General features: G+C 43.1%; 1 protein-coding gene across 50 annotated transcripts in view; it reads right to left on the bottom strand.

Moving 5' to 3' along the window:
• NCOR1 (nuclear receptor corepressor 1) overlaps positions 1 to 27,914 on the bottom strand; it is a 168,450-nt gene that overhangs the window by 132,690 nt on the left and 7,846 nt on the right. For all 50 annotated transcript variants that reach the window (XM_051824415.3, XM_070061427.2, XM_070061433.2 and 47 more), the window contains exon 2: positions 4,630 to 4,807. In XM_051824415.3, coding sequence (XP_051680375.1) covers positions 4,630 to 4,737 — 108 coding nt within the window. In that variant the 5' untranslated portion in view covers positions 4,738 to 4,807. The remainder of the gene's footprint in view (positions 1 to 4,629; positions 4,808 to 27,914) is intronic.

Genomic DNA, 27,914 nt, shown 5'->3' with positions numbered 1-27,914 from the left:
ACTGAGTATTTTATGTTTTCCCATCTACTTTACTTTTGTTGATTTTGGCAAAAGCATCTTTTTAAAACAAATATATAGTTAACACAGAATTAGTAAACAACTCAGGAATAATCATCCTAGGTATAAACCCTAAAGAGTTAAAAGCATGTAACCACACACAAAATTTTGTCCACAAATTTTCACAGAACTGTGCACAGATAAAACTTTAAACAACCCAAATGTTCATCAAGTAACAAACAAAAAAAATGTGGTCAATCCACAAAATGGAATATTATTCAGTGATAAAAAAGGAATAAAGTACTGATACATGCTAGAATGTAGAAAAACACAGAAAACACTATGTCACATTTAAAAAGCCAGACACAAAAGACTTCTATGAAATGTCTAGAAAAGGTAACTCCATAGAGACAAAAAACAGATTGCTGGCTGCCAGAGAACTGGAAGAATTGGGATTAGCTGCTATTAGGTACACATTTTTTATTCAGATGATGTAAATGTCCGGAATTAGGTAATGGTGACATTTTATTTTTTTATTTTTGACAGGCAGAGTGGACCGTGAGAGAGAGAGAGAGAGAGAGAGAGAGAGAGACAGAGACAGAGAGAAAGGTCTTCTTTTGCCGTTGGTTCACCCCTCAATGGCTGCCGTGGCCGGCGCACTGCGGCCGGTGCACTGTGGCCGGCGCACCGCGCTGATCCAATGGCAGGAGCCAGGTGCTTCTCCTGGTCTCTCATGGGGTGCAGGGCCCAAGCACTTGGGTCATCCTCCACTGCACTCCCTGGCCACAGCAGAGAGCTGGCCTGGAAGAGGGGCAACTGGGACAGAATCCAGCGCCCCAACCGGGACTACAACCCAGTGTGCTGGTGCCGCAGGCCAGGGGGAGGATTAGCCTAATGAGCTGTGGTGCAGGTAATGGTGACATTTGCACAACATAATGTATTTAATGAAAGCCACTATATTTACACAATAAAGTGGTGAATACTCTGGTATGTGAATTCAAGGTCTGCCAAAAATTTTGTTTTTCTTACAGATTTATTTTAAAGGCAGAGTTATACACAGAGAGAAAAAGAAAGAGAGAGCGATAGAGAGGTGTCTTCCATCCACTGATTCATTCTCCAAATGGCCATAATGGCCATGGATGGACCATGCCCAAGCCAGGAGCCTCTTCCAGGTCTCCCATGTGGATGCACAGACCCAAGAGCTTGGCCATCTTCCACTGCTTTTCCAGGCATGTTTGCAGGGAGCTGGATCAGAAGTGGAGCAGCCAGAACTTGAAATAGCACCCCTATGGGATGCCGGTGCCACAGGTGGTGGTTTAACCCACTAAACCATAGCGCCAGCCTCCAGAAAAAGTTTTAAAATCCTAAGGAGATAAAGTTGAGATATCCAGGCTAAAAAAAAGCAGTAAATAAGAGATTCAGAATCCTCTGTAAGCAAGTAACAGTAGTCTAGGATAGTCTAAGAAGAAATCTCACATAAAAAGTTGAACATCAAACAAAAAAAATGCAAAGCACTGAAAAAGATAAAACCATTTTGAGTCTTAAAATACCTTAAAAGTTGGACTAAACGTAGGGACTCTTATCAAACATTGGGCAACAAGCAGCACAGGAACTGTCTCTAAGAGAAATGCGACAAATGAAGTAAGCCCTACTTATCACACTCCAGGCTATCTGTCCAGAGGCAACCTGCAAGCTGCAGCCAGGATCACAGTTACCAGAGAAGAATTTCCTGAGAGGAGGGAGTTACATGAAAAAGATTTCCTGAAATCAGATCTTGGATTCCCTTAATTCTCTGCCTGAATTCTTGTCTATAAACACATAGGAAGAAAATTTGACAAGGCTGGTTAGCTAAAAAAAAAAAAAAACTGATGAAAGATCTGGAGGAACTATAAATCAAATAATTTCCCGAGCTCACTCAGGGCCAGATGTATTCAAATTTCCTCCAGCAAGAATGAGGAAAGCTCACTGAATACACAAGTCACCAGGTGGACATCCATAGGAGACAGACTTAGAATTGGGAGATGAATCAGACCTAGAATAATGGCTACCCTAGACTCACCCTAAGAATTCAAAAACAAGCCTCAAGAGACTAGTATTGTGGCACAGCAGGTAAAGCCACTACTTGCCACCCTGGCATCCCAGCTGCTCTGCTTCTGATCCAACTCCCTGCTACTACACCTGGGAAGACATGGATGACATGCCACATACTTGGGTCCCTGACATCAATGTGGGAGACCAGGACGGAGTTCTGGCAGATCCCAGCCACCGAAGACATTTGAGAAGGGAACCAGTGGATGGAGAGTAACTCACACACTCTCTCTCTCTTCTTCCCTTCCTCCTCTCCCTCCTAGTCTACCTTACAAATAAATAATTTCCTTTAAAGGTTTATTTATTTATTTATTTATTTAAGAGGCAGAGAAAGGGAGAGACAGAGAGGTCTTCCATCCTCTGGTTCACTCCCCAGATGGCCACAACTGCTGAAGCTGAGCCAATCCAAAGCCTGGAACCAGGAGCTTCTTCCAGGTCTCCCATGTGAGTACAGAGGACCAAGCATTTGGGCCATGCCCCACTGCTTTCCCAGGCCATCAGCAGGTAGCTAAATTGTAAGTGGAGCCGCCAGGACTCGAATCAGCACCCATATGACAGAGGCAGAGGCTTAACCTACTATGCCACAGCGCTGGTCCCATAAGTAAATCTTGAAAAAATTGTTTTCCTCAAATTGCTTCAATGAAACGGACTAACAATTAAAGAAACTGAGTTCATAATTTAAATGTTTTCCAAAGAAAATTCTAGGCTTATAAGCTTCGCTAGGAGCTGGTGTTGTGGCATAGAAGGTAAAGTCACTGCCTACAATACTAGCATCCCAAATGGGAGCTTGTTCATGTCCCAGAGGCTCCACTTCTGATCCAGTTCCCTAAGAGACTCAGAAAAGCAGTGGAAAATAGCCCAAGTGTTTGGTCCCTGCCACCCATGCAGGAGACCCAGAACAAACTCCTGGCTTAGGCCTAGCCCAGCACTGGCCGCTGTGGCCACCTATGGAATGAACCAATAGAATCTCTCAGTCTTTCTCTGTAACTCTTTCAAATAAACAAATTTTAAAAATAAAAAGCTTCTCTAATACATTCTTTTACACATATAAGGATGAAAAAATATCAATTCTACATAAATTAATTAAGGAAATATTGGAAGAGGATAGCTATGTCACACAGCAGGTTAAGGTGCCACTGCAATGCCAGCATCCCATAACAAACTGCCAGTTCAAATCCTGGCTACTCCAATTCCAATCCAGCTTCCTGCTAATATGTCTGGGAAGACAATGGAAGATGGTCAAAATCTTTGGGTCCCTGCCACCCGCGTGGGAGACCTGGATGGAATTCCTGGCTTCAGCCTGGCCCAAAACTGGCTGTTGAGGCTATTTGGAGAGTGAGTCAGCAGATAGAAGATCTTTCTCACTCTTGGTTTGTGTGTGTGTGTGTGTGTGAGAGAGAGAGAGAGAGGGGAAGGAAGGAAGGGAGGAATAAAAGAGAAAAAGGAAATATAGGAAGATGGAACATTTTCTAAGCTAGTCTCATTCACAATGGCAAAAGACGGCAACTCGAACCCTTAACTCACAAACAAAAAACTTAAAACAGATTATAGACCTAAATGTAAGACCTAAAATTATAAAACCTAGAGAAGAAAATATAGGAAAAAATCTTGAGTTTGGCAAAAACTTCTTACAGAAAATACAAAAAGCAGGGCCAGCTCTATGGCACAGTGGGCTAAGCCTCTGCTTACGGACCAGATTCCCATATAGGCACTGGTTCTTGTCCTGGCTGCTCCACTTCCGGTCCAGCTCTCTGTTATGGACCAGTAAAGCAGTGGAAGATGACCCAAGTGCTTGGGCCCCTGCACTCATGTTGGAGACCCAGAAGAAGCTCCTGGCTCCTGGCTCCGGATCAGCCCAGCTCTGATTGTTGCAGCCATTTGGGGAGTGAAGCAGTGGATAAAGGACCTTTCTGTCTCTCCCTCTGTCTGTAACTCTGCCTCTCAAGTAAATAAATAAAATCTCAAAAAAAAAAAAAAAAAAAAAAGACTCAATTGATTACCTATACAGAAAAGGATGCCCTTGCACTAAGTTACCATGACCACACTTCTTATTCTCTAAGATGATCATTTCACATCTTCCTTTCTCCTTTTTTCTCTGAACCTCTTATACCACTATGGTCCACTCTGAGCTGACCATTCTACCTCATGTTTTATGTTACCCAAAGTAGAACAATCACGCACAGTCTCTCACCTTCTAACAAATTCTTTAAGAAGATATAGAGGCTATCACTCAAGAGTGGCAATGTTAACTCGTCAACTGAAAATTCAACCAGAATTTGTAATACAAACTTAGAAACTCTAGGCAACCAATACTCTTCTGTCAACAACTACAATCAAATGCAGAGACATGAGCAACACCCGAAATCTGGCAGAAGGCGACAGTTAAATAACAGAAAATTCCCAAACTTTGGTTCCCCATCTTTCAGAATTGTTCTTGCCATTTTTTTAAATTACATTTGGTTTCTGGCTGACAAATGTATTAAATACGGAAAGTAAAGAAAACCATAAAATATATATGCAATTTACATAGTATTTGTTCCTTACCTGCTGGTGGCGGGTACTGGGAAAGGTGTACTGCACAGAGTGGGGAGGATAACGACTTTGTTCCGTGCTGAATGCTCCTTGGTTGGGAGGATAACCTGAACTTGACATTATCAGTAAAGAAGTCCTCACTGGGCTGTGAGATCAAGTCCAACAATCAATCATGTTTCTAGGAAACCACCTGAATAGAATGGGGAAAACATTCATAAGAACTAAAAATGCCAAGTGTACTTAATAAATTATAACTACTGCTATACAAGCAAAACCAGAACTACCTGTAAAACCTGTCTCTCATGCATTTACTAAATATAAATTGCAAGGGTTTGATCATTACTGAGTCTTTTCCATTACACTTAATATATGACAAACTGGCAATGTAAAATAAAAACATGTACAGTAGTCCACCACTGCCACCACAGTTTCAGTTGCTAATCATCAGTCATGACTTGAAGATATATATGGAAACGTCCAGAAATAAACAAGCCCTAAGTTTTAAATTGTGGAGCCAACGTTATGGTACAGCACCCACATCCTATATGAGAGTGCGGGTTAGAGTGCTGGCTGCACCACTTGTAATGAAAACCAGATGGAGTTTCTGACTCTTGGCTTTTGGCCTAGCCCAGAACTGGCTGTTACAGTTACTTGGAGGGTAAACCAGCAGGTGAAGATATCTCTCTTTCCCCCTACCTTCCTTCCTCTCGCTCATTCAGGAATAAATCACACCTTTGTTCAGCATAGCCACCTCTATATGCTATCTACCCATTAGTCATTTAGTAGCCTGCTCAGTTATGAGTTCAACTATCACAGTAGCAGTACTTGTGTTCAAACAACTTTTTTTTAACTTAATAATGGCCCCAAAGCACAGGAGTGGGGATGCTGACAAATCAAACACACCAGGGAGAAGCCATAAAGTGTTCCCTTTAAGTGAAAAAGTGAAAGATCTCCACTTAATAGGGGGAAAAAATTACACACCAAGGTTGCTAAGATCTATAATAAAAAGGAATTTTCTATTCATGAAACTGAGGAAAGGAAAAAGAAAGTCATACTAGTTTTGCTGTTTCATCTCAGACTACAAAAGTTATAGATAGCCACAGCATAAGATAAATGCTCAGTTACTTACCTCATGTCATCTCACTACACAGGCATAATATCATCTCACATCATCACAAGAATGGTGAATACAATACAGTAAGATATTCTGAGAGATCACATGCACAACATTTTTATCACAATATATTGTTACAACTGTCCTATTATTAGTGATTGACATTGATCTTTTACTGTGTGCCTAATTTGTAAGGTAAACTTTATGACAAGTATGTACATAAAGGAAAAAACATAGGACATATAGGGTTCAGCACTATCCACAGTTTCAGACATGCACTGAGGGTCTTGGAGCATAGCCCCAGAGGACAAAGGGAGACTAACGTATATAAAATCTTCACACGGGACTTAACACATAGCAGGTGCTCAGCTAATGTCTTTCTATAAGGATATGAGACATAAGTATATTTTAAATTTAAATAAGTATATTTTAAAAAGAAATAGAGCTGGTGCTGTGGCATAGCAGGTAAAGCCACCGCCTGCAGTGCCACATGCCATATGGGCACCAGTTCAAATCCCAGCTGCACCACTTCCGATCCAGCCCTTTGCTGTGGCTGAGAAAGCAGTGGAAGACGGCCCAAGTCCTTAGGCCCCTGCACACATGTGGGAGACCCAGAAGAAACTCCTGACTTCAGATCTGCTCAGCTCCGGCCACTGTAGCCATTTGGGGAGTGAACCAGTGGATGGAAGACCTCCCTTCCCCACCCCATCTCTACCTCTCTCTCTGTAACTCTGAAGAAAGAAAGCAGGAAAGCAGGAAAGCAAGCAAGCAAGGAAGAAAGGAAGGAAGAAAGGAAGGGAGGGAGGGAGGGAGGAAGAAAGAGAGGAAGGGAGGGAGGGAGGGAGGGAGGGAGGGAGGGAGGGAGGGAGGGAGGAAGGAAGGAAGGAAGGAAGGAAGGAAGGAAGGAAGGAAGGAAGGAAGGAAGAAGAAAGAAAGAAAGAAAGAAAGAAAGAAAGAAAGAAAGAAAGAAAGAAAGAAAGAAAGAAAGAAAGAAAGGAAGAAAGAAAGGAAGGAAGGAAGGAAGGAAGGAAGGAAGGAAGGAAGGAAGGAAGGAAGGAAGGAAGGAAGGAAGGAAGGAAGGAAGGAAAGACAGACAGACAGACAGACAGACAGACAGACAGAAAGACAGAAAGACAGAAAGACAGAAAGACAGAAAGACAAAGACAGAAAGACAGAAAGACAGACGGTTCTGGGTTGTGAAAAAGCCAGCATCATAGTGCGGTGGATTAAGCCTCAGCCTGCAACACCAGTACCCTATACTGGAGTTCCAGTTCAAGTACTAGCTGCTCAGTCTCTGATCCAGCTCCCTAATGCACCTAGGGAAGCAGAAGATGATCCAAGAACTTGGGCCTCTCTTACCCACATGGGAGAGAGATCGGATGGTGATCCAGGCTCCTGGCTTCACTGGGAGGGAACCAGAGTATGGAAGATCTCTCTCTTTCTCTGCTTTATAAATGAATGAATCAATCAATGAATATTTCAGCCTGACCCAGCCCCAGCCATTTTGTCCATTTGGGGAATGAACCAGAGAATGGAAGCTTACTTGCTCTCGCTTTCAAATAAATAAATAAATCTTTTTTAAAAAGCCAACTTACTCTGGCACAGCAGAGTAAGCTGTCGCTTGCAACACTGGCATCACATACTGGAGTGCCAGTCTGAGTGCTTGTTACTCCACTTCTGATCTAGCTTTTGGCTAATACCCACAGGAAGGCAGTGGAAGATGTTCCAAGCACTTGGGCCCCTGCCATGCACTCCCTCCGAGATGGAGTTCTGAGCTCCTGGTTTTAGCCCGGTCCAGCCCTCGCTGTTCCAGTCATTTGGGGAGAGAACTAGTGAAGAGACTATCTCTCTCACTGAAATAAATTAAAATTTTAAAGAAGATAACTGGTTCAAAATGACAGATGCTGACACACTGTAACCAGGGTTCTAAATTAAAAACTGAAGGTAGGGGAGCCAGCTCTGTGGCATAACAGGTAAAGCCACTGCCCGCAGTGCTGGCATTCCAAATGGGCACCAATTCAAGTTCCAACTGCCCCACTTCCAATCCAGCTCCCGGCTAATGTGCCTGGGAAATCAGTGGAAGATGGTCCAAGTGCTTGGGTCCCTGCACCCACGTGGGAGACCTGGAAGAAGCTACTGGATCCTGGCTTTCAATCGGCCCAGCTCCTGCTGTTGCAGACTTTTGGGGAGTGAACCAGTGGATGAAAGATCTCTTTACATCTCTCCTTCTAACTCTGCCTTTCAATGAACAAATAACAATTAAAAAAAAAAAAAAAAAAAAAACCTGAAGGGAGGGACCAGCCTTTTGGTGTAGCAGGTAGGGTCACCGCCTGCCACAAATGCAACCCTTATGGGTGCCGGTTCACATCCTAGCTGCTCCTCTTCCCATCCAACTCCCTATTAATGTGCCTGGGAAAGCAGCAGAAGATGGCTCAGGATCTGGGCCTCTGCCACCCACATGGGAGACCCGAATGAAGCTCCTGGCTTCAGCCCAGCCCAACCCTGGCTACTGCAGCCATCTGAGAGTAAATCAGCAGATAGAAGACTTCTCTGTGTCTCCCTCTTTCAAATAATTAAATTTTTTTTAAATGAAGGGAAAAAAAAAAAGAATTCAATAAGGTAAGCCATTTGTATACAGGAAATACTGCCTTTGTTGAATAATTCTGCTCCAAAATAATAGTGTAAGACAGGATTAGGGATAGGAAAAGTTTCAAGAAATAATGAAGTTAACAGTACCAATTTAAGGAAAATAACTGCCAGTATCTGTGAAATAAAAAACCTACTACATAAGCTTAACTGCTTTTCTGGAAGTTGGAGGCATTGGTGATGAAATCAACAAGTGTAAGGGTTGTTTTAATTTAATTTTTTATTTACTTGAGGGGCAGGGACAGAGATCTTCACTGTCTATCTTCAAATAACCACAACAGCCAGTGCTGGGCCAAGTTGAAGTCAGGAGTCAGAACTCAATCCAGGTCTTCTACACGGTGGCAAGGATCTAGCTACCTAAACCAACACCTGCTGCCTCCAGGGGTGCATATCAATAGGAAGCTAGATTTGGGAGCAGAGCCAAAACTCGAACCCAAGTTCTCTGATGTGTGATGCAGGCAACCACTATGCCAAACATCCACCCAGGGTTTTTTATGTTATATAATGAAATTATCAATACTTGAACTGCACACATAATTCAACACACAAATACTTTCCAAATGACCAATTCAGAACATAATAAACTTACGTTTGAATAAAAATTTAAAATACACCATAAATCAATAAAATCATACATAATAGAGTTTGTCTATCAACTGACCTTTAAAAAATTACGAACTGTCACGCTTTTGTATAATACCAAAGAATATCCACATTTATCCTAAAAGGCTATTAAAATACATTTATCATATGTATATGAGACTAGGTTTTCCTCATAAACTTTAATCAAAATGTGTATTCCAAGAAATTGAAGTCATAAACAGATATGAGAAGCAAGCTAACTTCTTTTAGCCAGACATTAAAGAGATGTATAAAAATGTAAAACAGGGGCCTACACTGTGGCAAGTAAAGCCACTGCCCATATGGGCACCAGTTCAAGTCCCAGTTGCTCTACTTCCAATCTAGCTCTCTGCTATGGCTTAGGAAAGCAGAGGAAGACAGCCCAAGTCCTTGGGCCCCTGCACCCAAATGGGGGACCCAGAAAATGCTCCTGGCTTCAGATCTGCTCAGTTCTGGCCATTGCAGTCATTTGGGTAGTGAACCAGAGGATGAAAGACCTCCCTCTCTCTGCCTCTGCCTCTCTGTAACTTTGCCTTTCAAATAAAATAAATAAATCTCAAGAAAATGTAAAACAATTCTCTTTTCACCAAATTTTATTCTTGGCAAAGTTACTTATCATAAAAATATTTATTTTAAAACATAAAAAGTTTAAATTCTTTTTTTAAAGATTTGAAAGACAAATAGAGAGAGAGAAAGAGGCAGAGACACAGAGATCATTCCCCAAATGGCCACAACAGCCAGAGCTGTGCCGATCCGAAGCCAGAAGCCAGGAGCTTCTTCCAGGTCCCCAATGTGGGTGCAGGGGCCCAAGTACTTGGGTCATCTTCTGCTGCATCCCCAGGCCACAGCAGAGAGCTAGATTGGAAGTGGGATGTCCAGAGACGTGGTGTAGTAGGCTAAACCTCCGCCTGCAGCACCAGCATTGCATACAGGTACCAGTTCACGGTCTCTCCCTCTCTATATATGTAACTCTGCCTCTCAAATAAATAAAAACTTTGAAATGAAGAAAAGGAAGTGAAACAGCCAGGACTCGAAATGGCACCCATATGGGATGTTGGCATCGCTTTGCCCACTATGTCACAGTGCTGGCCCCTAAGTTCTTTTTAAGTACACAAATATCTTTATAATTTTTCCATCTTAATATTCAATGTGGCAAAAAATAAACATATAGAACCTACATAAGCAAAAGCTCTTTGGAATCTTAATTTTTGAAGAGTTTTGAAACCAAAATGTTTGATGATCACTGGCTGAAAGAATTAGATCCTCTTTAGAAGGAGAAACCTTAGTGTCTAGAGATGCCAGCCACACCCAGATCCAGGCACACACACACCTTTCAAGAGAATCTGTCCTTAATTAAAATTTGGCTAACATGCGACTTTTAAATCAATTGAACTACCCCAACTCAACTAGAGATAAACCAATCAGACTCTTCTCAGACACAGAATGCAGGCATCCCAAGTGGAATCCCAATTGCTATGCCAAATATCTGCCCAGAGTTTTTTATATTATATAATGAAATGTTATATTTTATATCACATATTTGTATACAATATAATGAATATGGGGTAAAGAATGTCAGCTACAGGCTGTAAGTGAGCTGTAAGGCAGCCGGAGCAGGACAGCATCAAAGTGAGTAAAGCATGTGCTAGAGAAGATGCAGGGAAAAGAAAATTCTAGTCTACAGACAGCCTACAGAAGACATGCAAACAAGCAGAAACAAGAGTCTGAACTGCCTCTGATACAGCAGTGCAGCCTTTGCTCCAGACTCATCATTACAATCTCCATGAGATTGACATGAGCAAATGTACGTTTTCCCTTGTATTTGGACACCTAATAAATTGCCTATACAGTTTTTGTTTTGTTTTGGACAGGCAGAGTGGACAGTGAGAGAGACAGATAGAAAGGTCTTCCTTTTGCCGTTGGTTCAACCCCCAATGGCTGCCGCGGCTGGCATGCTGTGGCCGGTGCACCACGCTGATCCAAAGCCAGGAGCCAGGTGCTTCTTCTGGTCTCCCATGAGGGTGCAGGGCCCAAGCACTTGGGCCATCCTCCACTGCACTCCCGGGCCACAGCAGAGAGCTGGCCTGGAAGAGGGGCAACGGGGACAGAATCCGGTGCCCCGACTGGGACTAGAACCTGGTGTGCCGGCACCGCAGGCGGAGGACTAGCCTATTGAGCCATGGTGCCGGCCTGCCTACATAGTTTTACATTAAGTCTTCCTTTACTTATTAATACAGGCCATGTTAGTTTTTACTTCTCAGAAGCTTAAGATCTCAGTTAAGTCCTAGACTAACTATATAAACCTTGGAAAGAACCCAAATGCCATGTCTATCAACTGATTAATGAACCAATAAAATGTGGTCTATCCACACCAAGGAATATTATTCACCCATAAAAAGGAAGTGGGGGGGGACAGTGCTGTGGCGTAGTGGGTAAAGCCGCCACCTTCAGTGCCAGCAACCCCTATGGGTGCCGGTTCGAGTCCTGGCTGCTCCACTTCCGATCCAGCTCTCTGTTATGGCCTGGGAAAGCAGTAGAAGATGGCCCAAGTCCTTAGGCCCCTGCACCCACATGGGAGGCCCAGAGGAGGCTCCTGGCTTCAGATCAGTGCAGCTCCAGCCATTGCAGCTGACTGGGGAATGAACCAGCGGATGGAAGACCTCTCTCCCTCTCTCTCTCTCTCTCTGCCTCTCTTTCTCTGTGTAACTCTCACTTTCAAATAAAGAAATAAACTTTTTTAAAAAAAAAGTACTAATACAACCTGTAAGTTGGACAAACCTTGAAAACACTAAGTAAAAGAAGCCCATCGCAAAGTGTACCTATTAGAAGTTTCCTTTCACATAGAAGTCAAAAACAGGCAAACCTATGACTAACAGAAAGTGGATTCATGGTTTTGAATTCATGACAATGGAGTAGAGATGGAAAATACAGGATACAGTGTTTCTTTTTTTCTTCTTCTGTGGTAAAATGTAACACTCTGTTAATGATTTTTTTTAATTTATCTATTTGAGAGCTCCAGTGCCCAGGCTCACACCCCAAGACGCCTGCAATGGCGAGGGTTGGAGCAAGGACAAAGCTAGGAGCTGGTAACTCAGATCATGTCTCCCACATGCGTGGCAGCAACCCAACCTCTTCAGCTATCTCCACTGTCTCTCAGGTCTACATTAGCAGCAAGCTGGAGTCACGAGCTAGAGGTACTCCAATAGAGGATGCAGGTGATTTAACCAGGGTCTTCTGTGCTTTCTAAACGTACAAGCCTTAGCCAACTTGAAGTGCACAATTTCACAGCATTAAGTGCATTCACATTGTTAGGTAACCACTACCACCACCACCCATCTCCAGAACTATCTCATTTTTCCCAACTGGAATCCTATGCCCACTCTCCCATCCTTCTCTTTCCAGTCCCTGGTAACCACCCTCTACTTTCTACCTCTGTAATGCGACTTCCCTAGGAACCTCATGAGAGCAGAATCATAATCTTTGGTGACTGACTTCTTTCACTTAGCATAATGCCTTCAAAGTTCATCCATGTCTTAGCATGATGAAAATTATCCTCCTTCCATAGTTTTGAGAGTTTTTTTTTTTTTTTTTAAAGATTTGAAAGTCAGAGTTACACAAAGAGAAAAGGAGAAGCAGACTGAGAGGTCCACCATCCACTGGCTCATTTGCCAGTTGGCCACAATAGCTGGAGCTGTGCTGTGCCGAGCCGATCCGAAACCAGGAGCCAGGTGCTTCTTCTGGGTCTCCCAAGGACTTGGACCATCTTCCACTGCTTTCCCAGGCCATAGCAGGGAGCTGGATCAGAAGTGGAGCAGCCAGAACTCAAACCAGTACCCATATGAGATGCTGGCACGGTAGGTGACAGCCTCACCCACTATGCCACAGTGCCGGCCCTGGATTTTTTAAAGTGGATGAAAATGTTCTAAAATTGACTGTGGGAAGGGTTAAACATAGATACTAAACATATAGGTCTGAATGTACTGAAAACCACTGAACTATATGCTTTAGGTTTTTTTTGTTTTATTTTATTCATTTGAGAGACAGAAAAAGAGAGCACTCCCACTCATTGGTTCACTCCCAAATGCTGAAGGAGTCAGGTACTCAATCCAGGTCTCCCACATGGATTGCAGAGACACAACTACTTGAACCATCACCTCATGCTCCCTAAGGTGTACATTACTAGGAAGCTGGAATCAGAAACACAGCTGGAACCTGAACCCAGGCACTTCAATTTGAGATGTGGACATCCCACACAATGTCTTAACCAATGCACCAATGCCCCTCTGTATTTTTGTTAGTGTATTTTTTAAACTAACACATAGTAATTACGCACATTTATGGAGTACAGTGTAGCATTCCAATACATGTAGACAGTGTGATGATCAGATCAGGGTAACTCACATGCTCATCACCTGAGACATTTATCATTCCTTTGTGTTGGGCACGTTCAAAATCCTCAACTCCAGCTATCCTTCTCTACTACACAACATTAAGAGACTCCCCCTAGGGGCCAGCATTGTGGCACAGCGAGTGAGGCCACCACTTGTGACTTTAGCATACTAAATCAAAGTGCCAGTTCAAGCCCAGGCTACTTCACTTCTGATCCAGCTTCCTGATAATGCTCCTGGGAAGGGAGCAGATGATGGCCCAAGCACTTGGGGCTCTGTCACCCATGTGACAGACCAGGACATTTGCAGACCCAAACTGCTGTGGTCACTTGGGAAGCAAATCAGCAGATACTCTTTTCCTCACTCTGTCTCCTTCAAACAAATAAATCTTTAAACAAAGAAAAATTATTTTGCACTCCTGAACCCATTAAGTAGCCTCTCCCCTCCCTTTCCCACATTCCACCCAGGCTCTGGTAATCCCTACTTCTGAGAAATCACCCTTTTAGATTCTACATATAAAGGGGTCATTGTGCTATTTGTCTTTCAGTGTCTGACTTATTTCACTTAACAATGTGCTCCAGTTGCATCCCTCTTTATACAAGTGACAAAATTTTTGTCCATTTTTATAGCTAAATACTATTCCACTGTGCTTATACACATTTTCTCTGTCCATTCACCTTCAGTGGACACCTAGGTTCATTCCATCTCTCAGCTGTTGTGAACAGTGCTGCTCTAAACATGGAAGTACAGATGTCCCGGACTGATTTCAATTCCTTTGGACATATGCCCAGAAGAATAACTCAGTATTATATGGTAGGTGCAGTTCTAGTTTTTTAAAAATACTTTTCCCTAATGTTTATTTGAAAGGCAGAGTGAAAACAAGAGCCAGAGAAAGGTTCCATTTGCTGGTTTACTCCCCAAATGCTGCCCAAAATGCCATCTGGGTCTCACAGGTAGGTATCAGAGACCCAAGCACTTGAGCCATCATCTGCTGCCTCATGGACGCACTAGCAGGACGCTGTCACTGGAAGCAGAGGCAGAGGCAGCACTTTGATGGGCCAACCTGATGAGCAAAGAAGAGAAGCAATGAGGGGCGGAGTGAGCACAGAAAGCCAGTCTCAGCTAGGATGGCCACATGCCCAATTTCCTAAAATGGCACCAATTTACACCTTTTGTCCCACTGTAATGATTAGTTCTGTTCCAATTCATTCTCTCTAAGTCATCCCAGTTTAGATAATTACTTTCTGAAGGAACTTTTGTGTTGAAGTTTAAAAGATGGGAAATGGGGACAGGCACAAGAGCCTTTCAGGAAGAGGAACTAGACAGCCCACGGCAAAAGCGAACTTGGTAAAGTCAGGGAGGTGGAAGGTCAGAGCATGTGGCCGGGGTGGACACCTGAGTTTCTGCAGGTTGTCTCTTTGGAAACTGAGTCCTCTCTTTTCTCCCTATGTATATTATGCATATTAAGCCCTTTTTACCTTTACATTATATGTGTATATTCTGGAATTCCAAACCTGATTCATCTTTTTAAAAACCACTTCTGGGGCCAGTGCTTTGGCATAGCAGGCAAAGCCACCACCTGCAGTGCCGGCATCCCATGTGGGCACCAGTTCGAGTCCCGGCTGCTCCACTTCCCATCCAGCTCTCTGATATGGCCTGGGAAAGCAGTACAAGATGGCCCAACTGCCTGCATGGAAGACCCAGAAGAAGCTCCTGGCCCCGGATTGGCTCAGCTCTGGTCAGAGTGAACCAGCAGATGGAACAACTCTCTCTCTCTCTGCCTCTGCCTCTCTGTAGATCTGCCTTTCAAATAAGTCAATCTTAAAAAACAAAACAAAACAAAAAAAACCCAAATTATGATTATTCTACATTTGCCTCTTACATTTCTTAAAGGTTTAATTTCTTTTTTCTTTCTTTTTTTTTTTTTTTTTTTTTTTTTTTTGGACAGGCAGAGTGGACAGTGAGAGAGAGAGAGACAGAGAGAAAGGTCTTCTTTTGGCTGTTGGTTCACCCTCCAATGGCGGCCGCGGCCCGCGCCCTGTGGCTGGCGCACCGCGCTGATCCAATGACAGGAGCCAGGTACTTATCCTGGTCTCCCATGGGGTGCAGGGCCCAAGCACTTGGGCCATCCTCCACTGTACACCCTGGCCACAGCAGAGAGCTGGCCTGGAAGAGGGGCAACCAGGACAGAATCCGGCGCCCCGACAGGTGTGCCGGCGCCGCAAGGCGGAGGATTAGCCTAGTGAGCCACGGCGCCAGCCTAAGGTTTAATTTTTTCATACATAGTTCCTTAATGAGCTATTTTTTTCTAAAATGGGTTCTCGCTCTATTTTCTTTCCCAATAGTTAATTATACCAACAAATCACTTAATGAACATAGTAGTCTTTCTGCACTGATCTGAAATGCTGTCCTCACTACAACTTAACAACTTCACTAATAGGTATATACCCTAGATAAACTTGCATACTTAAATACCAAATGGTATCTACTATAGTACTACAATAAGAAAATTTGAAGAAAAGATTAATTCCAGTCGAAATGAATAAACTATGGTATACACACAATAACTACACAGCAGTTACAATGAATAAACCAGCACTATATGTTTCAAAACACAGAAACCTCAGGGCCGGCGCTGTGGCGTAGCGGGTAAAGCTGCCACCTGCAGTGCCAGCATCCCACATGGGCACCGGTTTGAGTCCCTGATGCTCCACTTCCAATCCAGCTCTCTGCTATGGCCTGGGAAAAGTGGTAGAAAATGGCCCAAGTCCTTGGACCCCTGCACCCGCATGGGAGACCCAGAAGCGACTCCTGGCTTCGGATCAGCTCAGTTCTGGCCACTGCGGTCATTTGGGAAGTGAACCAGTGGATGGAATACCTCTCACCCCTCTTTCTCTATGTCTCTCTTTCTCTATGTAACTCTTTCAAATAAATAAATAAATCTTAAAAAAAAAAAAAAAAAAAAAAAAAACCTCAGGCCAGCGCCGCGGCTCACTAGGCTAATCCCCCGCCTAGCGGCGCCGGCACACCGGGTTCTAGTCCCGGTCAGGGTGCCGGATTCTGTCCCCGTTGCCCCTCTTCCAGGCCAGCTCTCTGCTGGGGCCAGGGAGTGCAGTGGAGGATGGCCCAGGTGCTTGGGCCCTGAACCCCATGGGAGACCAGGAAAAGCACCTGGCTCCTGGCTCCTGCCATCGGATCAGCGCGGTGCGCCGGCCGCAGCGCGCCGGCCGCAGCAGCCATTGGAGGGTGAACCAATGGCAAAGGAAGACCTTTCTCTCTGTCTCTCTCTCTCACTGTCCACGCTGCCTGTCCAAAAAAAAAAAAAAAAAGAAACCTCAAAAAATTGAAAATTTATATAATATTGACATGTTAGAAACAGAATAATATACATATAATAAAAACATGAACACATGTCAACATGGGGTGGCATTGTGGTGCAGGTTAAGCCAGCATCCCATATTAGAGTACCTGGGTTAGAGTCCTGGCTACTCTGCTTCCAATCCAGCTCCCTACTAATGCACCTTGGAAAGCAGCAGATGATGGCCCAAGTCTTTGGGCCCCCACCATCCCTGTGAGAGATCCGAATGGGGTTTCTAGCTCCTGGCTTTCGCCTGGCCCAGATCTGGCTATGGGGGCCATCTGAACCAGTGAACGGAAGAGTGCCCTTTGTTTTCCCTCTTTGCTGTTCTGCCATTCATCTACTTGTGCCTAAGAAAGGAAGAATGATGGAGGGGAGGAGGGTAATCTGTAACACTTTATTTCTTAAAATAAAAACTGACACTACTGTGATAAGATACTAAGTTTTCTCACAGACAAATGGTAACATCTGTTAAATTACTTTCTGAATATTTCTATGGACCTGAAACAGTAAAGAAAAATAAAAAGTATCCATATTATTAAGTGAAATTCCCTCTTGTCTGTGATCCTAGACTCACTAATTTGATCCATCTTTTCCTGTGCCAATGTCACACTTCTTAAATTACTATAATGCTACGAGGTTTTTGTATCTGGCAGGACAAGTTTCCCCTCACTATGCTTTGTTGTTGCTACTACTTTCAAATTCTCCAGAGCTATTCTAGAACATTTCCTTTTTCACAAAAGTATCAGAGTCAGCTTGTCAGGGCCCAAAAAACCCTAAAAGAGAACTTACAAATTTGAATTCACTGGCTGATTAAAGGGAGAACAAATACTTCATACCACTGAGTATTCTCATGCTAAAATGTTTATGTTTTAGAATAGCAAATTGTGTGTGTGTGTGTGTGTGTGTGTGTAAAATCATGATGGGAATATTTTATACAAATAAAATGGACACTATATATATATAAAATGGAAAAATATGTGTAAAATACATATACATATAATTCCTATCTTAATCATATATAATATGTAAAATCCCCATGATAAAGATTTCATATACATATACATGTGGGGGATGCACATGCACTAACAACTTAGAATAAGAATTATTTATATATAATTAAGATGAAAATTATATCACAAGTATTTATCATATATTATACATTATATATTATCTAATAATACTAAATAATTATATAATGTATTTTATAATATACTATACACCCATATATAATTTCAATCATTTAATATTTTGAGTCCCTTAGTTTTGGGTGTTTTTTTTTTTTTTTTTTTGGACAGGCAGAGTTAGTAAGAGAAGAGAGAGAGAGACAAAGACAAAGGTCTTCTTCCTTCCATTGGTTCACCCCCCAAATGGTCTCTATGCTGCGCCAATCTGAAGCCAGGAGCCAGGTGCTTCCTCCTGGTCTCCCATGTGGGTGCAGGGCCCAAGCACTTGGGCCATCCTCCACTGCCTTCCCGGGCCACAGCAGAGAGCTGGACTGGAAAAGAAGCAACCAGGACAGAACCCAGCGTCTCAACCAGGACTAGAACCCGGGATGCCAGCGCCACAGGCAAAGGATTAGCCAAGTGAGCCGTAGCACCAGCCGTGTCCCTTAGTTTTAATTTTGTTTGCTCTCTTTCCAAATCCTTTGAAATAATGGAAACACACACACAAAAAATTCAGTGTGCCAATTTGATCCAATTTCCCTATTAATAAATTATTTACCCAGTTAGCTTTAGAAAGTAAACTTTTGGGGGCTGGTGCTGTGGCACAGCAGATTAAGCCACCACCTACAACACTGTTGTCCAATTTGAGCACTGGTTTGAGGCCCAGCTGCTTCACTTCCCATCCAGCTTCCTGTGAATGCACCTGGGAAAGCAGCAGAAGATGGCCCAAGTGCTTGGACGCCTGCTCCCACATGAGAAACCTGGATGAAACTCCTGGCTCTTGGCTTTAGCCTGGTCTCCCTCCCTCCCTCCCTCTCTCTCTCTCTGTTTGCCTTTCAAATAAATAAGTAAATCTTACATCAACAACAACAACAACAACAAAAAACCCGGAATTTTCAGTAATTGTGAGTTCTGAGTTCAACACTTACATTCAATGTCATACAAATATGAGTTAGCAGACTTGTTGTCCATTTTCCTATTTGTCAGTAACCCATCATAATGACCTTATTTTGTGGTGTTATTTTTCTGAATTTTAAAAAGTGTCTCAGGAATAAAAAACCGGGCTGGCACCATGGCACAGTGCATTTACTGCCTGCAGTGTAGGCATCCCATATGGGTTCCATACAGTTTTGAGTCCCAGATGCTCCAATCCAGCTCCCTACAAATGCACCCAGAGGATGACCCAGATGCTTAGGCCCCTGCACCCATATGGGAGACTAGGAAGAAACTCCTGGCTTCGGACCAGCCCAGCTCTTGCCTTTGCGGCCATTTGGGGAGTGAACCAGCACACGGAAGATCTCTCTAACTGTGCCTTTCAAATAAATAAATAAATCTTAATAAGAATTAAAAATAAATATAAATATATTAAGATATATATTTAACATTAATATAAAATTAAATATGACAATAGCACCTAAATATATAAAATAAAATATATTTATATAAAATGTAATATATACATATATTAAAATATAAAATAAATGAAATAATTTAAAAAGAAAAAAGTCAGGTTATTTAAAAGTACTATCAGGCCAACCCAGGAAGCACTAAAACATGAGCAAAATCTCTGTTGGCATAACATGTGAACTTCTGTAAGTGAACCAGCACAGCAACCACTGTAACCTCCTTTCTCAAAACTTATCAGAATCCCTGCACTCCCCACCCTATCCTTCCTTCACCCCTCACAGCAAGATACCTCACCAAGATACCTCCAGAACGTCCACTTTACAGCTGCAAACCAACTGAAATCAGACTCCAGTTCAAAATTAAGGCCAAAAGGGAAGAGACCACCTTAAATGGCAGTGTCAGGTCATAAATTCAATTCCTGGCACCAAAACTCATTATTATCTCGGGTTAATAGTTACAAGCTTGACTCATGAAACGTAAAACTTCGGCAAATTATTTAGGAATCCCAGTCAAGAGTTATGAGCAACTAACTGCCTCATAGCATACACATCTATATAACCATGCTTTAGGGTGGGAATAAAATACTAAAACTGGATGTAACTGTTTTAAGTGACAACAGCACATTTTATCTAAATTTCATAGATATATCTAGAATTTAGCCTCCCACATCATGAAAAATGGGCAATATGGCAAAATGAAACTGGTCTATTTAAGTCTCTTTTTGAATCTTCTCATATTGCACACATGCGCACACACACACACACACACACACACTTACTCAACAGGAAACTGAATCTTGCAACAACAAAATTTCAAAGATAATCCTCCTGTCTCTCAAAAAGCTAACTTTCTTCTCACCAGGAACTACTGGCTTCTGACCTACAATCTCTGCATAACCAAAATGTACTTGGATAGGTTTTCAAGGTGGCCTAAGATATCTTGGAAAAAAGCTAAAAATATACTTCACTGTGACAGGACTACAGATGCCTCTTCAGATGAACAAAACCGAATCCACCAACAGTCACAGACAGATTAAGCCTACTTTTCACCAAAGTAGAATAAGGATCCCACAAAGATGCAATTCAGTTGAACTGATCAAATAATAAAATCTTTTGATACAGAAATATGGATAAGAGAATGGTCTCTATATAACACTGCAGATGTTAAAATACTGCATTCATTACTAAACTGAAGCAAATTAGGTCACACTAATTCCCACAAAACAGCCCAGCTTCAAAAGTGTGCTAGTCAAGGAAAGGCTAAGGCCCCTCCCCCTCCCAGGGCATCCCAACAGCCTGACACACACAGGATGATTTAAGGAAAGCCTCCTCCTGACCCTATTTCAGGATCCAGACTCCAGGAGATATTAGAAATCATCTAAGTGAATTTTGTAATTTGCACACAAGATCACAGTCATGCTATACTGGAATAGATTTTTTTTTTCCTGTGAAACAAGCCCCATTAAAAACCAACAAATAAGGGGCCGGCACTTGTGGTACAGCAGGTTAAAGCCCTGGCCTGAGACGCCCACATCCCATATGGGCGCCGGTTCTAGTTCTGGCTACTCCTCTTCGATCCAGCTCTCTGCTATGGGCTGGGAAAGCAGTAGAAAATGGCCCAAGTCCTTGGGCCCCTCCACCCACGTGGGAGACCCGGAAGAGACTCCTGGCTTCAGATCAGTGCAGCGCGGGCCGTTGTGGCTATCTGGGGAGTGAACCAGCAGCTGAAGACCTCTCTCTCCGTCTCTCCTCCTCTCTCTGTAACTCTGACTTTCAAATAAATAAATAAATCTTTTTTAAAAAATAACAGTAAATAAAACTACTGAGAGAATGACATTTACAGGGAATTTTATTTGTAGCAATTCTGACATGATACCTTACTCAGAAGATGATAAATGAAAACTAAAGAAAAAGGTCTTTTAGGCCGGCGCCGCGGCTCACGAGGCTAATCCTCTGCCTTGCGGCGCCGGCACACCGGGTTCTAGTCCCGGTCGGGGCGCCGGATTCTGTCCCGGTTGCCCCTCTTCCAGGCCAGCTCTCTGCTGTGGCCCAGGAGTGCAGTGGAGGATGGCCCAGGTGCTTGGGCCCTGCACCCCATGGGAGACCAGGAAAAGCACCTGGCTCCTGGCTCCTGCCATCGGATCAGCGCGGTGCGCCGGCCGCAGCGCGCCGGCCGCAGCGCGCCGGCCACAGCGGCCATTGGAGGGTGAACCAACGGCAAAGGAAGACCTTTCTCTCTGTCTCTCTCTCTCACTGTCCACTCTGCCTGTCAAAAAAAAAAAAAAAAGAAAAAAAAAGAAAAAGGTCTTTTGAGTTAGACTCTCCTACTCCCACTACAGATGATATTGAAAGAAAAACTTTAGGCCGGCTCCATGGCTCAATAGGCTAATCCTCTGCCTTGCGGCACCGGCACACCGGGTTCTAGTCCCGGTCGGGGCGCCGGATTCTGTCCCGGTTGCCCCTCTTCCAGTCCAGCTCTCTGCTGTGGCCCGGGAATGCAGTGGAGGATGGCCCAAGTGCTTGGACCCTGCACCCCATGGGAGACCAGGAGAAGGACCTGGCTCCTGCCTTCAGATCAGCGCGGTGCGCCGGCCGCAGCACGCCGGCTACAGCGGCCATTGGAGGGTGAACCAACAGCAAAAGGAAGACCTTTCTCTCTGTCTCTCTCTCTCACTGTCCACTCTGCCTGTCAAAAAAAAAAAAAAAAGAAAAAGAAAAACTTTAATAAGTACATAATTATTTGAAGAACCTAGGATTACAGCATTCAGTAAATAATTCTTAAATGAAAGAAAAACAATGTTAGTTTTCCCTTTTATAAAGCAAGACAGGAAGTTTCCCAAGACAGCAGTGCTAGGTAACAACCCAGCTGAGAACTTTGTGGTATTTTTGCACTATATCCTACTAATTCTCTGAATTGGGCAATTCACTCATTCAACTATAAAAACAAATATATTTCACAGCCAATGGATGATTACTTGACAATTCTTTCCTTGATTGACACAAAACACAACAGTATGTTGAGATGGGACAAAATTTAGATGCTTGACCTGAATTAATAAACATGATAATATCTGAGACTAATAAAAGCAGTCACCAATTCTTGAGCCCTTGATATACACTAGGTAGTGTGTTAAGACTTTATGAGCTCACCTAAAAGTCTGGCTCTATTACTATCGCTAAGTAATGCTGTAGAGAAGCTTATTGTAAACTCAGAGACAGGTACCTTCAAGATTGTGCTATCCTTTGACTCACTAACAAATGACTACCAGTTATTACATAAAATAAAATGCAGCTCAATGAACAGACTCTAAGGCATACACCAAAACAAAGGCAGAGAAAAGCATTTGACTTCAAATAACATTTACTGGTTTCTACACAGAATGGAGCCCGGGACAAAAATAAATAAATAAATAAATAAATAAATAAATAAAAACCCCAAACCTGTGAGGCCTCCTGGCTCCCACAGCAGCTACACTGCTCAGTTCTCAATTAACACCCACTCCTCCCACAGGCAGCCTCTCCACCTCAACCACCAACACCTTCATCTCTTACTGCAAGACACTCCTGACTGGACTTTAATACCTTCTCCATTCACAAAGCCGCAAGTTCTTTTTAAACCATATATCAAGACATGTCCCTCTACCCCTTAAGATTCCAAAAGGGCTTCCTATGTGCTACAAATAAAACCCAAACTAAGCAAGGTGACCCGCAAGACTGATTTGATCTGCGTGCTTACTTACTCTATCAAAGCTCACAAGGCCCAGCTTCCTTTCAATTTCTCCACCGTGAGCCCAGCCCTTCCTAGCCTGGGGCCTTTGTCCTCTTCCTCCCTCCAGACGGAATGCTCTTCCTGGCTTTTTCTAGTGGCTGCAGCTTCCTCAAACTTAAGGATTCAGTTCAAATGTCATCTCCTCAGAAGGGCCTCTCAGAGCACCCTAAAGGTAAGTGCCCACCAGTTACTCTCAATCTTACCAGTGCCGGCTCTGCTTCTGATTCCAGTTTCCAGCTAAGGCACACCCTGGGAGGCAGTGTGAGGACCTGAGTAGTCAGTCCCTGCCACTCTCATCCAGAGACCAGGCTTGAGTACCAAGAACCTGGTTTTGACCTGGCCCAGCCCTGGCCTGCTGTGGGCAAATGGGGAGCAAACAAGCAGATAGAAGATTGTCTGTCTCTCTGTCTCTGCCTCTCTCTTTCTGCCTTTCAAATAAATAAAATTTTGATTAAGAAATGTATAGGGCTTATTTGAAACAAAGTTTTAAAATATAGGAGGGGAATCAGCATTGAGGCATAGCAGTTAGACACAGCCTGCAATGCCATCATAACACATGGGTGCCAGTTTATGTCCTGGCTGCTCCACTTCTGATCCAGCTCCCTGCTCATGTTCCCAGCAAAAGCAATGGAAGATGACCCAAATGTCTAGGCCACTGCAACCATGTGAGAGACCCAGATAAAGTTCTTAGCTTCTAGTCTGGGCGGCCATTTGGGGAGTGAAATAGAGGATACAAGACTGATTGATCAATTGATGTCTCTCTCTCCTTCTCTCTCTCTAGCTCTACATTTCAAATAAATGAATCTTTTATTTAAAAAAAGTTGCACAAAGATGTCAATTTTCCCACAATTAACTATAATTCCAGCATTCCTAATTGATATTCAATAAAAATTTCAGCAAGTTTTTTAACTTCACAGAACAATTCTGAAGTACATCCAGGGGGCCAGAGTTGTGATATAGTGGGTTAAGCCACTGCCTGCAGTGCCAGCATTCCATATGGGCACCAGTTCAAGTCCCAGCTGTTCCACTTCCAATCCAGCTCCCTGCTAATGCACCTAGGAAAGCAGTGGAAGACAGTCCAAGTGCTTGAGCCCATGAGGAAGTTCCTGGCTCCTGGCTCCAGACCAGCCCAGCTCCAGCCACTGCAGCCATGTGGGGAGTGAACTAGCTATCTCTCCCCCTTTTTCTCCGTAACTCTGCCTTTCAAATAAATAAATCTTTAATAAAATTAAATAAACAGGGGCTGGCACTGTGGCACAACTAGTAAAACTGCCACCTGAAGTGCTAGTAACTCCATATGCACGCCGGTCAGAGACCAGCTACTCCACTCTGATCCAACTCACTGTTAATGTCCAAGAGCTTGAGCCCCTACATCCTGCCTCCTGGCTTCAGCCTGGCTCAGCCCTGGCCCTTGAGGACATTTGGGGAGTCAATCAGTGGATGGAAGCTTGCTCTTGCTCGCTTGCTCTCTCTCCTCCTCTGTTACTCTTTCAAATAAATAAATAATTTTTTTAAGATTTATTTATCGGCCAGTGCTGTGGCTCGATAGGCTAATCCTCCGCCCTGGGGCGCCAGATTCTGTCCCGGTTGCTCCTCTTCCAGTCCAGCTCTCTGCTGTGACCCGAAGTGCAGTGGAGGATGGCCCAAGTGCTTGGGCTCCTGCACCCGCATGGGAGACCAGGAGAAGCACCTGGCTCCTGGCTTCGGATCAGCACGGTGCACCGGCCATAGCGGCCATTTAGGGGGTGAACCAACGGAAGGAAGACCTTTCTCTCTCTCTCTCTCTCTCACTGTCCACTCTGTCAAAAAAAAAAAAAAAAGATTTATCTATTTATTTGAAAATCAAAGTTACACAGAGAGAGAAGGAGTGGCAGAGAGAGACAGAGAGGTCTTTCATCTGCTGGTTCACTCTCCAACTGGCTGCAATGACCACAGCTGAGCCCATGTGAAGCCAAGAGCCAGAGCTTCTTCTGGGTCTCCCATGTGGGAGTGCAAGGACTTGGGCCATCTTCTACTGTTTTCCCAGGTCAAAGCAGAGAGCTGGATGGGAAGTGGAGCAGCCAGGACTTGAACTAGCGTCCATATGGGATGCCAGCACTGCAGGCAGCAGCTTTATCCACTAAGCCACAGAGTCGGCCCCAATAAATAAATTAAAAAAAAAAAAAAAAACGTTCATCCAGAAGAATTCATAGATCAGAAAATTATCAAAATCTTAAAAGAACAGAATAGTGGCCAGTGCTGTGGCGCAACGGATTAAAGCCCAGGCTTGCAGTGCCATAGTCCCACATGGGCGCGGTTCAAGTCCTGGCTACTCCACTTCCAATCCAGCTCTCTGCTATGGACTGGGAAAGCAGTGGAAGATATACCCACATCCTTGGACTCCTGCATCTGCGTGGGAGACCTGGCAGAAGCTCCTGGCTCCTGACTTCGGACAGGCTCAGCTCCGGCCATTGCAGCCATCTGGGGAGTGAACCAGTGCCTGGAAGACCTCTCTCTCTAGTTCTACCTCTCTCTGTAACTCTGCCTTTCAAATAAACGAAATAAATCTTAAAAAAGAACAAACAGGTGACTAACCCTACCAATAGTAAAATTATAAAACAACAGAAATTTGAAGGTACAGTAGTAATACACAGCAAGAGATCAGGAGAAAATAACAACAATAGTCTCAAACACATTTAATAAATGATTATGGTTGTGATTTGCATCAGGGAGCAAAAGATGGATTAATTCACTAAATGGTGCTGATGCAACGGGTCAACTGGGGAAAACACATGCACAATTTCATCTCCCAACTCACTTCCTATATAAGAAATAAATTCCAGATGCATCAAGTGATTCAAAATTAAATGTAGAAGGAAAAGAAAAAAAAAGAATCATAAAAGTATTAAATCAAAATCAGAGGAACTGCTTGTTTGAAAAATACAAAACAGGAAACAGTCAAAAGTCTGAAACCCATTCAATTCTCCTTCCTAAAACAACCAACATTACAAAGTATCCTTTCAGACATATCCTTTGGTATGTAAGCAAATATGTACACATTATTTTTCTTTTTAAAACAAATAGTAACTTAGGGGCTGGCCCAGTGGCAGAGTGGGTTAATCCTCCACCTGCGGCATCAGCATCCCATAGGGGCGCTGGTTCTATTCTTGGCTGCTCCACTTCCAATCCAGCTCTCTGCTATAGCCCGGGAAAGCAGTAAAAGATGGTCCAAGTCCTTGAGCCCCTGCACCCACATGGGAGACCAGGAAGAAGCACCTGGCTCCTCGCTTGGGATCACGCAGCTCCAGCTGTTGCGGCCATTTGGGGGAGTAAACCAACAGAAGAAAGACCTTTCTCTCCGTCACTCCCTCTGTCTGTAACTCTACCTCTAAAAAAAAAAAAATAACTTAATATATAACATACAATGCTACTCACTTTGCTTTTCTATTTTAGTAGATGGGTGAATTTTTTTACTTTTAGTTTTTAACAGATTCAATATAGCTTGCAGATAAAATTCTAGGCATAGTAATATTCCCTTCCTCCTTCCCTCCTCATGAGTGAATATTTTAAATTTTAGCATAAAGAAGGTTTCTTTAACTAGAGGATGAAACCCAGAAGCCTTATACAGAATAATAACGAAAACAGCTAACATACAGTGGAAGTGGAAGACTGCGTAGCTTCTAATGAGAGAGAGCTCTAAATATATCTGGAACAGTAATATATAAAAGAATAGTGCATATGACTCTACACTATAAAGAAAATTATACACAGGAAAAGAATCTAGAATTTATAACACTCAGCAGATTTTACCTGGGAAGTCAATTCTTTGTTTTTAAGATTATTTATAAGGCAGAGCAACAGAAAGGGGGGGGGGGGGGCACTGTCATCTGTTAGTTCACTCTCCATAAGGAAGCAACAAACAGGAGTGGCCAAAGCCAGGAGCCAGGACCCCATCCTGGTCTCCCACATGGGTGGTAGAGGCCCAAGTACATGGGTCATCCTCCACTGGCTTCCCAGAAGCATTAGCAAGAAGCTAGAAGTGAAGTCAAGAAGTCAGGTCTCCAATCTGTGCTCATAAGGGCTGCCTGCTGGCAACCTGCTGCGCCACAATGCCAGCCCTAGGGAGTCAAACTCTTTATGTTTCTATATGGCGCTTCCACAAGACAACGTATTAACTTATAATAAAGAATTTTAAAATAGCATATCCTCTTTCACACATTCATAGGTTTTGTGTGAATATAAAGTAACTTCTCCCTCCCCCACCACCACACACAGTGCGCATATAATACTACATCTGGTATATTTACACTGTGCATATTTTAGGCTACAACTCCTAGAAAGCACAAGTTTTGGTTTCATTCCAAATATTTTCAAATACATGACTATTATTGTTATGCAAAAAACAAGGAAAAGAACTTAATCAAAAGTAATGCAAAATTAAAATGTCTTTGAAAGCGAGTTCAAAGACATGATGATTACTACTTAAAACAAACATTTTCAAAGTTATATAAATTTGTATGCTATTGTCAAGGGAAATGAACTGCCTAAAACAAATAACTGAATCTGAACTGTGTATGACAGCAAAAATGTCATTAATAGAGTCTGTCAGTTAAATAAAAGTTTGGAGGGAAGGGTCAATCTATAACCATAAAGGTGATCTCATAACAAGTCTAAAAGTTAAATTTTCCAAAAATGTAATCATGATGTACACTAATTGTGTACAACAAAAAAAAGTGCAAATTTTATTCTCAAGTAGGCACTGTAAAGGAGGAAAATATCAAAATAATTTGGTAATCTTGACTTCACACTTCCTTGCTCCTCCAGTCTACTTACTGATTTAATTTTTTACA

This window comes from Oryctolagus cuniculus, chromosome 17 (genome assembly GCF_051225735.1).
Source record: "Oryctolagus cuniculus isolate XC-2025 breed Fujian yellow rabbit chromosome 17, ASM5122573v1, whole genome shotgun sequence".
In the NCBI taxonomy this organism is placed as follows: Eukaryota; Metazoa; Chordata; class Mammalia; order Lagomorpha; family Leporidae; genus Oryctolagus; species Oryctolagus cuniculus.
This window is presented reverse-complemented; position numbering and strand designations above follow the sequence as displayed.